The 15,737-nt window shown below is 50.8% G+C and overlaps 1 protein-coding gene across 1 annotated transcript; it reads right to left on the bottom strand.

Moving 5' to 3' along the window:
• Window positions 1–379: 379 nt before the first annotated feature.
• BLM (BLM RecQ like helicase) lies at window positions 380–15,188 on the bottom strand. Its single transcript, XM_058811104.1, has 21 exons — window positions 14,957–15,188; window positions 14,099–14,879; window positions 13,024–13,244; window positions 12,501–12,613; window positions 12,020–12,152; window positions 10,436–11,136; window positions 9,562–9,738; window positions 9,121–9,239; window positions 8,358–8,471; window positions 7,520–7,618; window positions 7,284–7,432; window positions 6,881–6,987; window positions 5,965–6,125; window positions 5,292–5,487; window positions 4,367–4,557; window positions 3,687–3,834; window positions 3,157–3,356; window positions 2,221–2,413; window positions 1,958–2,080; window positions 1,440–1,647; window positions 380–631 (listed from the first exon to the last, which is right to left on the bottom strand). Exons 1-21 carry the CDS (start codon window positions 15,055–15,057, stop codon window positions 448–450), a joined length of 4,419 nt encoding a protein of 1,472 aa, XP_058667087.1. The 5' UTR covers window positions 15,058–15,188; the 3' UTR covers window positions 380–447.
• Window positions 15,189–15,737: the final 549 nt, after the last annotated feature.

Here is a 15,737-nt window from a genome sequence, read left to right on the forward strand (position 1 = left end):
AACGCACACCCATGGCAGGGTTAGACACTCCCAGTTCCAGGATGTGGGGAATCAAATAGATAACTTAAAACCATTCATTACCTTTCTCCTTCCCAACCTGTTCTTTCCAGAGGAGCAGCCCAGCTCCCAGCTCCGGAGCACTGAGACAGGAGCAAGCGAGGACAGAGGCAGCCGCAGCCCCCAGCATCTGTGGTCATGATCATGTCCCTGAGGGGGCTGTACAGCAGCAGCACAGGCAGGAGTCACCAGCAGGGGAGAGTTTCTAGAACCACTCACAAGCAGAAAGGCCCAAATAAACTGACAAGTTAAAAAATACTTATTTAATGTGAGCTTTTGTACTCAACAAATACACAAGTCCCAAAAGGTTCAGCAGCAGCAAACGAAACAAAAATTTAATAAACAGTGATTCCATCTTCGGGAAATTCATCCAGTAATTGCATTTCCCAGCTAAAATATGGAATACGAAGGCTGAAGGAAGCTCCTGGATTTGGGTTTGGGCAGTGCCATCATGGCCAGCTTCCCAGCAGCTCCCTGTGTGCCACCAACGCTGTAGGACCCGGAGCTGGCACCGGAGGAGGCTGAAGCCTTCGAACTGGGCAGCTTCTTGGTCCTTCTGTACCTGCTGTAGCCACTGCAAAAATCAGAGAAGGCGTGTGTGAGACACCTGTGGCACCTGCCCTGGCCCCTGCACCAGCCTGCGCTCACACAGGCACCACCACTGCATTTTCCGGAGGACTACACAGTCATTTTGTGATTTATTTTTTTTTTAACACACATGGCTGCAAAACGACCTCTGAAATGCAAACAGTACAGCTGTTGCTCTGGGATGTACCCAAGGGTCAGCAGCAACCACAAGTCACACTTCCAAGGCAGCAGAGCTAATGACAGATATTCCAGTAGATGGGAAAGTGCCAAGGGTGGGACAAAACCTGCTGGGCTGGGAAAACCATTTGCTACAAAAAACAGGGAGCAGAATGATGAGAATTGGGGGAGGGAAGGGGAAATCCTTGGGAAGTGGGAGATCTGCCTGAGAAGCTCAAGACCAACCAACAGCAGATGCAGGTGTTGCTTTGCATGATACAATCAGAAGGAGAATCTGAATTAACAAGGGGCTGAAGTTCAAATATTCCATCAAGTGTTTAAAGTTTTAAGACCTGTTTGTGATTTCAAGCAAGGAACCTGGTGAGCCTGCTAATGCTAGCTATGGCAGAACACTGAAATGGAGTGCTCCCTGCTTAGCCTGCAACAGTCAAATGTGAGGACAACTGTTAAATATCCTTCCTCACCAGCTTTCAAAAGCAAACATGCAGAAAAGCAGAGCGGAGCAGCTCTGACCAGGCACCTGGATAGTTTTAACACCATTATTTAAGCCCATGCAGTGGGGTAACTGCAGTTCTGGGACCATCACTGTGCAGAGAGAAGTGACCCCAGGCACGTACCCTCTGGGGTGGAACTGCTGGCTGCCACCACCACCCGTCCTTTTCCTCTTGGAGTCCCTGGAGGTGGGCGCCCGCTTCCTCTTCCTCCTCTGGTTTGTGCTATTGCCAAAATAGCTGGAGGTTGTGCCTGCATCCTCTGCTTCCCCATCGCTCCCCAGCGAGCCCGTGCTCCCCGTGGCCGTGTCCCCGCCCGGGCAGGCGGCATCCTCTACACAGGCAGGGAGGGAAAACCAACTCAGTCAGGGAGCACCCAGGCCAGTCAGGACACCCTGCTGGTGTCAGAACATCTGTCCTGGCCGTTCCTCACCTCCTCTGCACTGCCCCACCCCTGAATTTATCTCTAGTGGGAAGGCAGAAAGACTTTGGTGTGTTCCGAAAGTGATTGCTCCCTTTTGGAATTATTGAACTGCAAAAATTAGTTATTTGTGATTAAACCATGGTAATTTTTGAATCAACCATCTGCTAGAGAAGGAGAGAAAGGCACTGAACAGAAGTACATGTTGAGGTACAAAGCACACCTGGGATGGAGCATTCTGAGTACTTATCCATCACTTTAATTATTTCTGCACCATACTTCTCCAGTTTGTCTTCTGTGACACCATCGATCTGCAGCAACACCTCCACGTCTGAGGACAAGGTTTCTGCAGCACAAAAGTAACCCTCAGACATGTCAAACAAATAACTTTTTATAAAGATACCTCTTTATAAAGAAGGAAATAAATTCCTTTCCATGCCCTTCTATGCAGAAGCCCCAAAGGACTTCTGAGAAACCTGGCCTTACCTGCTATTTTCTTTAGGGTGGAAGTACTGAAAATATTGAAGTAATGCACGTCAAAGACTTTGCCCAGGGTTTTGCAGGTGTCTGTAAGTTCACTGAGGCACTGTTTCACCATCTCTTCCCGCTGGGACATCTTTGCCATGGAAGCCCTTTGCCTTCTGATGGCACTGGCACTCTCTGTCTCGTGGAACTCCACCTGTTAAATGAGCCATCTGTAACTGCTGCCAGGGAGTTCCTGCACACCCTGACTGATAGCACAGGGACACAGCACAGGAAACTGAGATATCCTCTGATGGACCAAAAAAAGCTGTTCACCCAGCATACATTTTTAAAGTAAGTTTTTACAGGTTACTCAGCCCCACCCCAGTTTCCTCAACAAAGGGCTGGAAGAGTTTAGAGAGAAGGAAAACCTCCAAGAGCCCAGTTCCCAGCTGGCTTCAAACAGAGGTCACTGGGGTAATGCTCAGGGCTCTGTCCTCCTCCAAATACAGCACTAATGCAGAGGAGGTGTTGCCTCAAGAAACCTGGGACGGTTCCACGACCTTCATGAAGTGCCTATTCCACCATATCCCACCAATGACTAGGAAAAAATAGAGTAGAAAACAAAGAAGGGAGTGCTGGTTCTTCTTCTTTCTCTTCTTAGTCATCTTTCTGTGGAGGTCAGAACTTTCCTTCACTGTCCAGCAGGAATTAGATGGGTGGGGAAAAAGAGAAAGATTTAGACCTCTCCAAGCCTCTCAAACTCACTTTTTGCCCCACAATATTATTACTGGAATACTGGGCTAGGAATCATACGTGTTGGATTCTGTTCCTTCCATCTACCAGACGTTAGTTCAGCTGGAGGCAAATTGTGTTTAAGCTACCCGAGGGAATATGCTAAAGGAAAACTACAGCACCTTCCTTAAAACAATGCCTTCAAGAAACTAAATAGTTACACACCTGGAGTGACCCATCCAGCACAGCCTGAGCTCTCTCTCCCAGAATGACATATGCCACTGCCTGGTCATTAGCTGTGATGTACAAATCCTCATCCAGGATCTTGTCCAGGACCAGTTTTCTGAACAGCCTTTCAGCATTGTGCCTGGAATAGGCAGCCCCCTTCCCAAATATTCCAGACTGAATCTTGGCACTCGTTGAACCTGTGCAACAGAAAGCATAAGATGAGCCTGTACTCACAAAGCCCATGTACACGCATTTACAGATGTGTGGGAGATTCCCAAGGCAGTCTGTTCGCATTCAAAAAAGCCTTTAAACACTGGAAAACCAATATTATCACTATAGCAACCTGAAATGGATTAAATCTCCAGTTTCATTTATTTTGGATCACTTACCACCAAGAGATTCCTGGGAAAATTAACTTTGCGAAATACACGTTTTTTTTAACACCTGCTGGCATTGCACAACCCTCTTGATTCCTGGTCAGGGATTTGTGCACCAGGTCATTGAGGAGTTTCTGGGAGAACACTCACCTAGGAAAATGTCCACCATCATGTTGAGGGTGTACCTGCCAGAGCCTGGGTTCCTGTTGCCATTCACCCGCCCTGCCTGCGCGCAGTGCTCGCGCACAAACCGCACGATGCTCTTCACATCCTCGGTCACATTCCGTGATTTATAATCCTGTGAAGTCACACCCCATCAGGACATGCCATTACGTGTTCCTGCCCTAATCCAGGCTGTTACTGACAACCTCAGTTTCCATGACTGAGCTTTTCTCAGCTGTGAATTGAGTTTGTTCCAAATAAAGAAACCGTGACTTCCAAGTTAGAAACCTTCAGTGATACAGTCACAGAGATTCTGGATGTGATAACACAAAACCAGTCCAACTGACTGTATATAATCCCCCCAGGGTTATTTGTGTAGAGTGAGGTGCAAGATTGCTGGGTAAATACTGGCAATCAAGGTAAATCATTTGGGAAGCATTCCTGTAATTATCCTGCTGCGCTCTAGAACATTAGAATGAGACATTATCCTCATCAAATTTGGTTCCAATCACAGCTGTATAAGGAAATGTTTCAAACACAGAGCTGAGACACAATATCCACAGGTACAAAACTGATCAGGATCCCTTCCCTGTCGTGTAACCGCTTATAGATGCAACTAAATACAAATTCAGTTTAACACCACTACAAATAAAACCTTTGGGGTTTACCTTCTTTCTACTGCAGTTGTCACAAATCACCTCTGGGTGATCTTTGCAGAAGGTGGGGTTGAAGTTGGTCTCCCCGAAGTAGGCGAGCAGCTGGACGCGGCGGCACTCGACCACGTTCTCGCAGTAGTGCACCATGCTGTACAGGTTGTTGAAGTGGGTCTGCCTCGTGTGGCTGTTCCCATCCTTCTCCACTGAAACACAGCAAATTCAGTGGTGTTTGTTAAAGCTGCACCTCTGCACTTTCATGGAATGCAAATAAAAACTGGCTGTGCTTAAAAAACCCGCAATACTGCCTTGGTTTAAAACGCAATATTGGCTTCGCTCAAGAAAAGATGAGTGGGTTAGTACAGAACAGATGTAGGACAGATTTTATCTCTCAAGTTTTAGAGAACTGGAGAAGGAAAATAAGGCTAGAATGACAAAAATCAAGAGAAGGGTAAGCATGACAGCATGAGAGAAAGTGGCCTCAAGTTGTGTCACGAGAGATTTAGATAAGATATCAAGAACAGTTTCTACATAGAAAGGGTAGCAAAGCCCTGGCACAGGATGCCCTAAATGGAGTCAGTATGTTTGGAAGTGCTCAAAAAGTATCTGGATGTGTCACTTGAGGACAAGTTTTAGTGGTGAACAGGGGGGTGGAGCTGGTCTGACAGTTGGATTTGATGATATTAAAGGTTTTTCCACCCTTAACAATTCCATGATTCTGTGAAGCAAAATGGTTTTAACTAAAATTAAGTACAGGTGACAAAAATCCTGCTCCTGGCACCTGAATGAAAACCATCCAGGTAAGGATTCCCAGTTCTTCCCTCCCTGCAATACTGAACTATCCATGGCATTTGTAAAAGGAAAGTAACACAGGCTAAAATGAGACCAGCAACAATGTGATGCTGCAATGTCATCTCCAAGTCCCCAGAGGAGAACTCACTCAGGATGAGCCTTCTCAGCCTGGTGACATCACTGTAGCTGTAGAAGAGCAGGCAGTGGGACATCTCTCCATCCCTGCCAGCTCTGCCAGACTCCTGGTAGTAGCCCTCGATGGATTTGGGAAGGGACGCGTGGATAACGTAGCGCACGTCGGGCTTGTCGATGCCCATTCCAAAGGCAATTGTTGCACATATCACCTGGGAAGGAGATCATAATGCTCTAGACACACATTATGGAAATCACTCCTGCAGCACTGCATGGAAAGCAGACCTTTCCATGAGGGACCTGGATTGGCAAACCTGGAGGACTCAGAATTTCAGCTGTAACAGTGCAGAACAAGCACAAAACAGCAACAACCTCCCCTCCTGTTGGAGGAGCCACTCCAGACACAGGAAAACCCAAACCCCAGGCTCTGCACAGCAGTGTGCCAGGAGCTGTTTCTGAAGCCCTGCCCTGCTCAGGTCCTCCCTGCTGGAGTAGCACACCTCGGTGCAGTGCTACAACCTTTCCATCACAGAATTCCCAGTGGAAGGTGGGAGCTGTGCCCCAGCAGGTCTGCTGGGATCAGCTATTCAATACTGCATTCGGTGATAACAACTTCCCTATTATTTCCCAGGCCAAGAGGGATAAAAGTGCCCAGATTTTCTTCCCTTTTCCTCCCATTTTTTCTTCACCTGGCATCCCTCCTGATTAACCCACTTCTGCTGCACCAGATCCCTGTTGGAATCGGTGAGGCCGGCGTGGTAGGCCAGGGCAGCCAGCCCCTCCTTCTGCAGGATGGCTGCTGTGGTGTCACACTCGTGCCGGGAAAGGCAATAGATTATCCCAGAGTCATCTGCAAAGAGACGGGAAAAGAAATCTGAACTACAGTACAGTTTTAGTTGCTTTCCCTGCTCAGCCTGCCAAGCAGACACCGACCTCTCCCCAGAGGAATAAAGATAAGAGTAAAGATATAACTGCTTCACTATAGAACTTATTTTATTAGTACAGATAGTCTTGACAGTCTTTCCTACACAGTCTTTTTGGGCTTTTGATGAGGTAGAATGAAGAAATGTTTTCTTCATCAGTATTTCGCAATCTCAGGATTTAGCATATATGAACGAAACCTATATAATTCAAGAGTTAGAGCATTCCAGGAAATGCTCTCTCTGAGGGTACAGCATGGGAGAAGCTCTGAGGGAGCTTGGTGTAATCCAGTTCCAGCAGCAGGAGCTGCAGGACTCCAAAGTGAGCCTAGAAAGATGGGAATCTCTGAAGATAGCTTCAAGGGGAATTACAGATAAGCAGACCAACGCAATTAAACAATTAAGATATTGGGTGACCTTTATTCTCTGAAGACATGATCCTAAAAGCTCTGGCAGGCTCCAGAAGGGTCATTCAAGAGCATCACCATAATTGACTTTTCCATCTTAACTTAAATTCTCAACTTTAGAATGCACAAAAATCTGATTCCCATTTTCAGTAATATCACTTTACCCCCATCTTGCTTTTCTGGTAAATATATCACTATTATAGCATTATAAAAGCTTTTACTGCCTTGAGAAGTGGTTCATGAAAAGGCCTGTGGGCATCATGCTGCTGAATACTCACGGGGGTGATATTTTTTAATCCATTCCAAGCAATCCATCGCCACCTTCTTTGGCTTCTTGGGCAACACATCATATTTCAAGTTATGCCTGTTGAAGCTCATTGTAAACCTGAAATGTGACAGTTCATGGTGCTCGTCAGCCTTATGGATACAGCTATGTTGTGTTAAACAGCTTCCTTCATCATGCAAGGAGGGGCTTGGTGAGTTTTTTGCTTCTTATGTTAATATTTAAAATCTACCTCCTATTAAATTCCATGCATGCGTTTAATTTAATTTAATTTCATCAGATACAGCCACATAAGGATTTTAGATAGCTCTGTGAGGCTTTTTTTACTTCACTCAGTTTTCCACTCAGAAATTCTGTGGCACAAAAAAAGGGTTCCAGGAGCCTGCCGAGCAACTCACACTTGTGGCTTGAGCATCTCGAGCTGGTTGAGGATGTCCTTCTGCACGCGGGGGTTGGCGGTGGCAGTCAGGGCCATCATGGGCACGGAGCGGAACTTCCTGCGCAGCGCGTTCAGCCGCTTGTAGTCCTGGCGGAAGTCGTGGCCCCACTGGGTGGAAAACACAATTTCAGTGCAACTCAGTACAACGCTCCAGCTGAGTCCTCTGGCATTCCTGAAAACAAGGGGAGGTTTTACCTGGCTGACACAGTGGGCCTCGTCAATGACAAAACGTGCCAGGAGTTTCCTGTCGTAGAGGTTCTCCAGGGCGGACATCAGGCGGCTGCTGGCGCACACCTGGGACACGCCACAAGTGGCAATGGAAAGCAAAATACCTGGGCTACAGGTGTCAGCTGGGCTGGCTGAGAGCACACAGACCACTGTCCTGCGCTGCAGAATCACCCTGCACTGCCCAGCTGAGTGCTCAAGGCACAGAGATGATCCCAGCCAGCTGCGTTCTAACCAAGCAGCTGCTGTGGGAATTCCCACCAGGTTCTGGGATCACCCACCCCAAGGCCCCTTATTCTGAGGAAATTTCAGTAAATTTAAATTACTTATGTCAGGAAACAGGGGAAAATAATGCTGAAGAGAGAAACACAATCAGCACACTAACCAGCTCCCTCTTACAAAGCTTTTGTGCAATAACATATTTTTAAGGAGGCATATAATGCAGCCCAAGGCAAGCTCTGACAATTCCCTATCACCCTGACAATGCTGCATGTTCCCTGTATCACCCTATTCCGAGCAGTCTGGATTTAGTAGCTACAGGACAGTGATTAACACTGATGTGCATCAAGATAGATTGAAACAGCTGGGCATGGGAGCTTGTTGCAGGAATTTACATTTTACAGACATACTCAGTCCTTATTCTTGGCTAATTACTGACTGAAATTAGCTACATCCATATAGATTCCTAATGAGTTACCCAAAACCTAGCATTTTTTCCCCAGAAGCCTACTCTGAGTGCAGATTTTCAGCACCTCACATCTCCCCCTTGTAGCCCCTATGGTTTTACAACTGAAGATGAAGTACAGACCTTCTCAGGGGTGACATACAGCAGCTTTATCACAGGGTCTTTCTTTGACAACTGCATGTAGATTTTTGAGGCATCAGCATCTGTTCTGTCACCAGTCAGGTATGTTGCAGCAATCTATATTAAAAAAAAAAAATTATAAATACATATATTGAGCTTTATTGCATGCAAAACAGAACCTCCAAATGAAGAAGCTCCCAACGTCTCATTACAAACCATTTCCTAAGCAGTCAGCCTTGGGAACACACATTTGGAACACACATCTGAGCAGCCTGGGCCACGGGAAGGTGTCCCTGCCCATGGTGAGGGGTGAAACCAGGTGAACTTTAAGATCCCTTCCAACCCAAGCCATCCTGGGATCCTGTGATCTCCTGCACATGCATTTCTGCTCTGTATACCATGTTTGCAAAGACGTTTAGCACCTCCAGAATCCCCCCAGCTCAGGAGCCCCTGGGGCTCACTCCCACTGCAGGGCCAGGCTGCTCCTGTGTAGGCGAGTGATCACATATCTCAGAACCAGCCCCCGCTCTGCAAAACACAGCTGCAACACCCAACACCAGGAGCAGCAATAAATCCGGCGGTCACACTGCCAAGATATTCGAGTTCATCCAATTTAGCTGTTCCCAGGCAACTTCCTGTGCCGTTCACAGTGTCCACCTAATCTATTTATGCAGTTTATATCCAGGAGACACAAGATTTGCTGTAAAATTTCAGATTTCTAATCCAGTTACCTGCAGCTTCACTCAATAAAGCTGCTGGAACTTACATCTAAAGTCTTGAGCTTCTGAACCTGATCGATGATGAGCGACCTGAGCGGAGAAATAACGATGGTGACCCCGGCAGAGACACAGGCTGGTAACTGGTAGCACAGGCTCTTCCCACCTCCTGTGAGGATGAGACAACACAGCAAGGGTTGGCTATCGAGAAAAGGGATGGACACCTACTCCTTATTTCCCATTTTACAGCACTTCTGGAAACAACACATTTCGACCGATGCCTGCCACTAAGTGACACCTGTAGGATAAGGAAGAGTTACTGTGTGAATTACTAAGGAAAGCAGAAATTCAATCCCCTCACTCAAAATACCCCAGTGCAACAATAGTCCTGAAATCCTGCAGTCACAGAATTCCAGTAGCTCAAAGGCACAGAGGAAAAGAAAAGCTTGTCCCAAAGCTTGCAAAAGGAGCTGCAGGTTGGTACCCTGTACCTGTGGGCATGAGGATGAAACAATCCTCCCCCAGCAGAGCAGCATTGATGGCCTCCAGCTGGTTTGTCCGGAAACAGTGCAACCCAAACTTCTTGTGGAATATATTCATCATTTCTGCAGAATGGGGAAATTTCATGCCCCTGAAACGCTCCAGTGCAGGGTTATGAACCACTGGATCTGGAAGACAAAAAAAATGTAATTAGAGCAAGTTATGACATGAAGTTACAGAAGGAATTGTTCCCTGTGAGGGTGGGCAGGCCCTGGCACAGGTGCCCAGAGCAGCTGGGGCTGCCCCTGGATCCCTGGCAGTGCCCAAGGCCAGGCTGGACAGGGCTTGGAGCACCCTGGGATAGTGGAAGGTGTCCCTGCCATGGCAGGGGGGGCACTGGATGGGTTTTAAGGTCTCGTCCACCCCAAACCATTCTGTGACTCTGATTTTCACCTCCCCTTTTGCCAGCTTGTCCCTATATTAACCTGAAATTACACTGACCAACCCTGGGCCCTGAAGGGACTGAGTTTGCTTCCACAAACCCATTCTGGAACATCTTGCAGTGAAAACCATTGTACAGCTTTGAATGAAAAGCTGCAGAATCATTATTTAACTAAAACACAGAAATACCCTCATTTCCAATTTTAGCAGCTTCATCTTCCAGCAGCCTGAAACCAGCACAGGAAGGGAATATTCAAGATTAGCATCATTTAGAGGAAAAAAAAAAACCCAAGATGACTTTGCAAAAAAGGAACCAAAATAAACTTCCACAGAAACAAAAGGCATGGATGTGATCTGTAGTAGTTACTTGGTATTAGATTCAAAAAGAAATAAATAAGAATTTAAAAATGGAAAACCCCAATAACCCTCAGGAGTGCAGTTCACCTGGATGGTTCTTTGTTGCCATGGGGAGGGCTGGCTTTGGAGCAGCAAGAGTGGAGCCCACAGCCGACCCTTTGGCCCTGGACATGATCTTGGACAGGAGGGACCGGGCAGGAGGCCCCTGCGGGCAGGGCGGGCACAGCGGCGCGGGTGGCACCGCGGGGGCGGGCACGGGCACCGCGCTGTCCCAGTCCTCCTCCTCCAGGTCATCGATGTCAAACGCGTCCAGCTCCAGATCGTCGGTGCCCAGGCTGTGCCCCGCAGCGGGGGCTGTGCTCTGGGCTCTCAGGGCTGTGCTGGTCAGGGGCTGCACCCCGCTCCTCGGCCCGGGACTGCTGTCCCAGCTGCTGTCGCAGGACTGCAGGCTCAGCCTGAGGGAAGCTCCCTCCCTGGCACCTGCCCTGGCACCAGGCAGCACTGCAGGGCCCGGGCAGGGCCCCTCCTCAGCACCCTGCCTTGAAGCACAAGAGCTGTCCAGGGTTTGGCTGGCTTTGGCAGAAGAGCCGCTGGGACGAACAGAAAGCACCAACGGGAGGTTTGTGGATTTGGGGGAGTTTCTGTCAGAACTGAAGCCCCAGCTTGGGCCAGAGCCTGCACCAGGACACACACGAGGGCTCTGCTCCATGGGAGACTTCCAGCTTCTAGGAACAGTGGTGTTGATGCCATTCTGTTTCAAACTGACAGAATTAGCCAGCAGTTTTCTCCTGGGAGAGATAGCAAGGGAAGGAGGAATGAAAAAAATATATATTTAGTCACAAGCGATAATTTACCAAGTTCTACAACATTCATTAAACAGTTTTGTCTCACTGCTATTAAACACATAACATATGGTTCTGAGTCACCATGTTTGAAAATGATTTCAAACAAATCTAGGGAAGAGAAAATACCACCAGAAGAAACTAATGACAAAACTGTGACATCATCTCTACAGACACAATATAAAATAATTTCTAAAAGCAAGGAACAGATCCAGGCAAGGTAGAATATAAAAAAGAAATCCTTAAGAAGCAAAACCTAAAGTTAAAAGTATGGCTGAACCAAATCACGTTTTTAGGTACTTTCTAAAGACTATGTCTGACTACAGCAATGAGAAATAAAACAAGTTGCTGTACTGAGAACATTTACAGAAGCTCAATGATTCCAGTCTAGGAAGAATCTAACCAAAATCCCAAATCCCAATACTTTGTCCATGCATTGTGCCTCAGGTGAGGCAGCAGACAGAGCAGCAGGTTGTGGCAGCAATAATTCCACTGGAAGATGACACATTCAGGGGTATTAAGAGAAATCCCCATCCCTGCAGTCAGCGAGGAAGGAGACAACGCTGAGCTGAATGCCCGTGGCAGGAGAGCTGAGGAGGACACCTGGCAGGTTACAGCACATCCCCTGCGGGTGCAGAAGCACCTGGTGCCAGGCAGCTCCTCAGGCTGCCCGTGGAGCTGGTTCCTCACTCTGGCACCACTTTGGGGTACTCTGTTCCCTCCCTCAGCCAGCGTTCCCAGCTTCCCAAAGCCCTCCTGGCTCGTTCTCCAGAGCGCTGGGGACACCTGCAGGCAGCTCCCTGCTCCACACGGAGCCGCTGCCGCCTACCTGAGGTCCCGGTGCTGCAGCAGGGCGCGGGCACAGCGCAGGGCCTGCAGCTCCTGCAGGGGGATGGCATCCACCAGCTCGCAGATGGCCTCCATGACCGCCAGCAGCCGCGGCGCCACCGGCACGGCCTCACCTGCCACGGGGAGGGCGCTCAGCACAGGCACTTGCACCACAACGAAGCCCACGGGATACCACCCTCCAGAGGACAGTGATTGCAGTCAATCAGTCTGAACAATTTACTTCCAACATACTTTTAGTCCATGTGCACAAAGAAACTGTTTCTGTGTGCAGGAACTCCATGAATCTACATATTTTTGCCCTTGTCTTTCATTATCTGTCTACAATCCAACCATTTATGTCAACTCTCCATCTACAGATGTTCATTCTCCATCTGTTAATGTTCTTGGATTACACAGGATACTAAAGAGTTACAAACTATCCCCAAAATCAGAGATATGAATTTCCAAAGCATTTTGTGTACCTGAATCTCCTGCGTTGGCATCACCAGGATGTGCTGAGGGAACTTTCTCCTGCCTGGCCTCGGAGCTGCCAGGTGTGCACCTTCCTCCAGTGGGAGAGTCTCTGAAAACGCTGCTAACACCAAAAGGAAAAGCCACGAAAATACACATCTCTGTAAACTGAGGCACTTCCACAGAACAGTGGGATTTAAGATGTGTGAAAATGATGAATTCCTGAAGGCCCAGGCAGAACCCAAGAGCTGAGCAGTCATCTCATCCTGGGTGCCAACATGTGGAATTTTCTCCCATCCCACTACAGAAGTCACTCTGCTTTTTTCTGAAGTGAAAGCCAGCTAAAACTAATTTTATCAGCCATAAAATTAGTATTTGATAAAGCATGAATTGCAGCTGCCAGTCATCAACCTGGCAAGCGGCAAAGAGACAGAGCTCAATCTGTGCCTCGTTAACAAGCAGGAGTTTGGGCTGTTTTTGGTACTTTTGTGCTCCTGCACCAGACAGATGGTTTCAGCAGTGAGCTCTGGTTACCTGGCACTCTGTGCAGAGGGGGAGAAGGGCGGCAGCTCCTCCTCCTCAGGGGAGGGAGGGATGATGTCCAGGTCATCCTCCTCGATGTCAGCACCTGCCCACGGCCAGGCGGCCTCATCCAGTGCTGGGGAGCTGCTCCCAGCCCGCTGTGGCTCCTGGCCCCCTCCAGCTGCAAGAGAAGGGCATTGAGACTGCTGGGCAGCACTGCACACTGGGTCAGCCTGCCACAGACAGAGGGGAAAACAGCAGCCAGATTTCAAACACTCGTTTGATCCAGCTTCTGACTTCCAGAGGATAAAACCTGCTGCTCCCTTGTCTCCCCAGTAAAACAGACAGACAAATCCCCACAAACCCTCATTGAAGTGGAAAAGTGATACGAATAAACCTACAGTCACCTGTCCCTGGCAGAAGTGAAACACTGAAGAGATCCATTTTTCTGCAATACTTTTCTCTAAAAACGATTTATATAAAAACCTGTTTCTATTAAAAGCTCCTATTATATGAAATCCTAGCCTTAAAAGAGTGCAGACTCAGTAGCTGGCACAATCCCTGTACTGGAACTGGAAGGTAAATGTACATGTATTGTGTCTTAAAAGACAAATCCTACAAAGAGAGGTCAATATCATTAACTTATTGAAATTAATTTCACAGAGAAAGGAAAAGACAAGAAAATATTAAAAACAGAAATACAGTTCACAAATGTTTTCACCACTCAGTGTAAGGGCAGCATCCCAGAACATTCTTTGATGTTTTCAGTGGCATAAACATGTTAATTTCCCAAATAAAGGTCCAAAGTTTCAAAACACAGGAGGTAAGGAATCTAAAATAAAGCGGTTCTGTGGGACAGAGCTGCCAAAGCAATGACAGGCAGGAATTTTGTGATCATAACTGAGAGTTGGAGTTCTTTTGTGTTTATACTTGTGCTAAAAATGGAGAGCAATCACTTTTTCTGGTTTATTTCATTCAGGTCTGTTCCGGTCTCTTCTGCATGAAATTTCTGAGTGTTTTTCTCTCCATAGCATCCCTATAGATTATCGATGATTTCAGGAATGCCATACATTTGTAACTGCAGTACACGAGCAGCTGCTGCTCCTGCACTGGCAGGACGCTGCCCCGCTTCCAGGCTGGGGGTACCGAGCACAGAGCTCCCCGTGGCTCCCGAGCAGCCACGCCAAGCCAAGCCCCGGGGTGCAAACCCAGCTGTTCCTCCAGCCCGGTGCCTGCACACCCAGCGGTTCTTCCAGCCGGGAACCTGCGCACGGCCCTTACCTGGGCGAGCCCCGGCGCCGCCCGCATCCCGGCGCGGCTCAGCAGCATCCCGCTCCCCGCAGCCGGGCCCCGCGGCCGAGTCCTCCAGGCAGATCACGGAGCGCTGCGAGCAGGGCCGCGGCTCGGCCTCCGCCGCCGCCTCCCCGCCGCCGCCGGGCCCCGGGGTCCCGGGAGAGCCGCGCGGGGCCGGGCTGGGGCCGGGCCGCGGGGGCTCCTTAACGGGGGCTCGCAGCCCCTTGGGGGACACCAACGGCGGCCGACAGAACTTCTTTTCGATTCCCGACAGGTCGAAGTCATCGATGTCATCCCACTCATCGCCGATGGTGATAACGGGGCCCGCAGCGGAGCGGGGGCCGGGGCCGGGAGCGGGGCCGGCCTTCCCGGCGGGAGCGGAGCCGGCTTTCCCGGCGGGAGCGGCGCTGGCCGGCCTGGCCGCGGGAGCCGCGGGGGAGGCACACAAGCCCCGCGGCGGCGCCTTGGCGTGCGGCGGAGCCGAGGCGGGCAGGGCCAGCGAGATGTTCACGTCCTTGTCCCTCAGCACGGCGGCGGCGCCGAGGCCCCGCGGCGCCTTCTTGAAGGTGAAGCCCCTGCAAGGAGAGGAGCCCCGGTGACTCCCCGGCCGCGGCGGCCGCCCCGCCCCGCCGCCCCGGGCCCCGGTACTCACGGCGGGCGGTCCCGCGCCGGCGGCGGCGCGGCGCGCAGGGCCCCGCGGGCCGAGTGCCGCTGCAGCTGCTCCCGCAGGTTGTTCTGCGGCACGGCCGCCATCGCGGCACCGCCCCGCCGCCAGGGGGCGCCCGCCGCGGCCTCCCGCCCGCGCTTCGCATTCGCCGCCAAAACCGCCCCCGGCTCCCCATTGGCCGGAGGCGACGGGACGGACGTGACGCACGGCGGCCGAAATGGAAGTGTTTCCGGAAATGGCGGCGCCGCCCTCAGGCCGGGCCCGCTCCCTCCCGGCTCGGACCCGCCTCGGCCCCGCTCCCTCCCGGCTCGGACCCGCCTCCGCCCCGCTCCCTCCCGGCTCGGACCCGCCTCCGCCCCGCTCCCTCCCGGCTCGGACCCGCCTCCGCCCCGCTCCCTCCCGCCTCGGACCCGCCTCCGCCCCGCTCCCTCCCGGCTCGGACCCGCCTCCGCCCCGCTCCCTCCCGGCTCGGACCCGCCTCCGCCCCGCTCCCTCCCGCCTCGGACCCGCCTCCGCCCCGCTCCCTCCCGCCTCGGACCCGCCTCAGCCCCGCTCCCTCCCGGCTCGGACCCGCCTTCGCCCCGCTCCCTCCCGCCTCGGACCCGCCTTCGCCCCGCTCCCTCCCGCCTCGGACCGGCCTCAGCCCCGCTCCCTCCCGGCTCGGACCCGCTCGGCGCCCCGCACGGCCTTGGCCCGCGCCGGGAGGCCGGAGCCCCTCAGCCCCCAGCTCAGAGCTCACAGCACAGCGCTCGGGTGACGAGGCAGC

The sequence above is a fragment of the Ammospiza caudacuta genome, chromosome 10 (assembly GCF_027887145.1).
Source record: "Ammospiza caudacuta isolate bAmmCau1 chromosome 10, bAmmCau1.pri, whole genome shotgun sequence".
Taxonomy (NCBI): Eukaryota; Metazoa; Chordata; class Aves; order Passeriformes; family Passerellidae; genus Ammospiza; species Ammospiza caudacuta.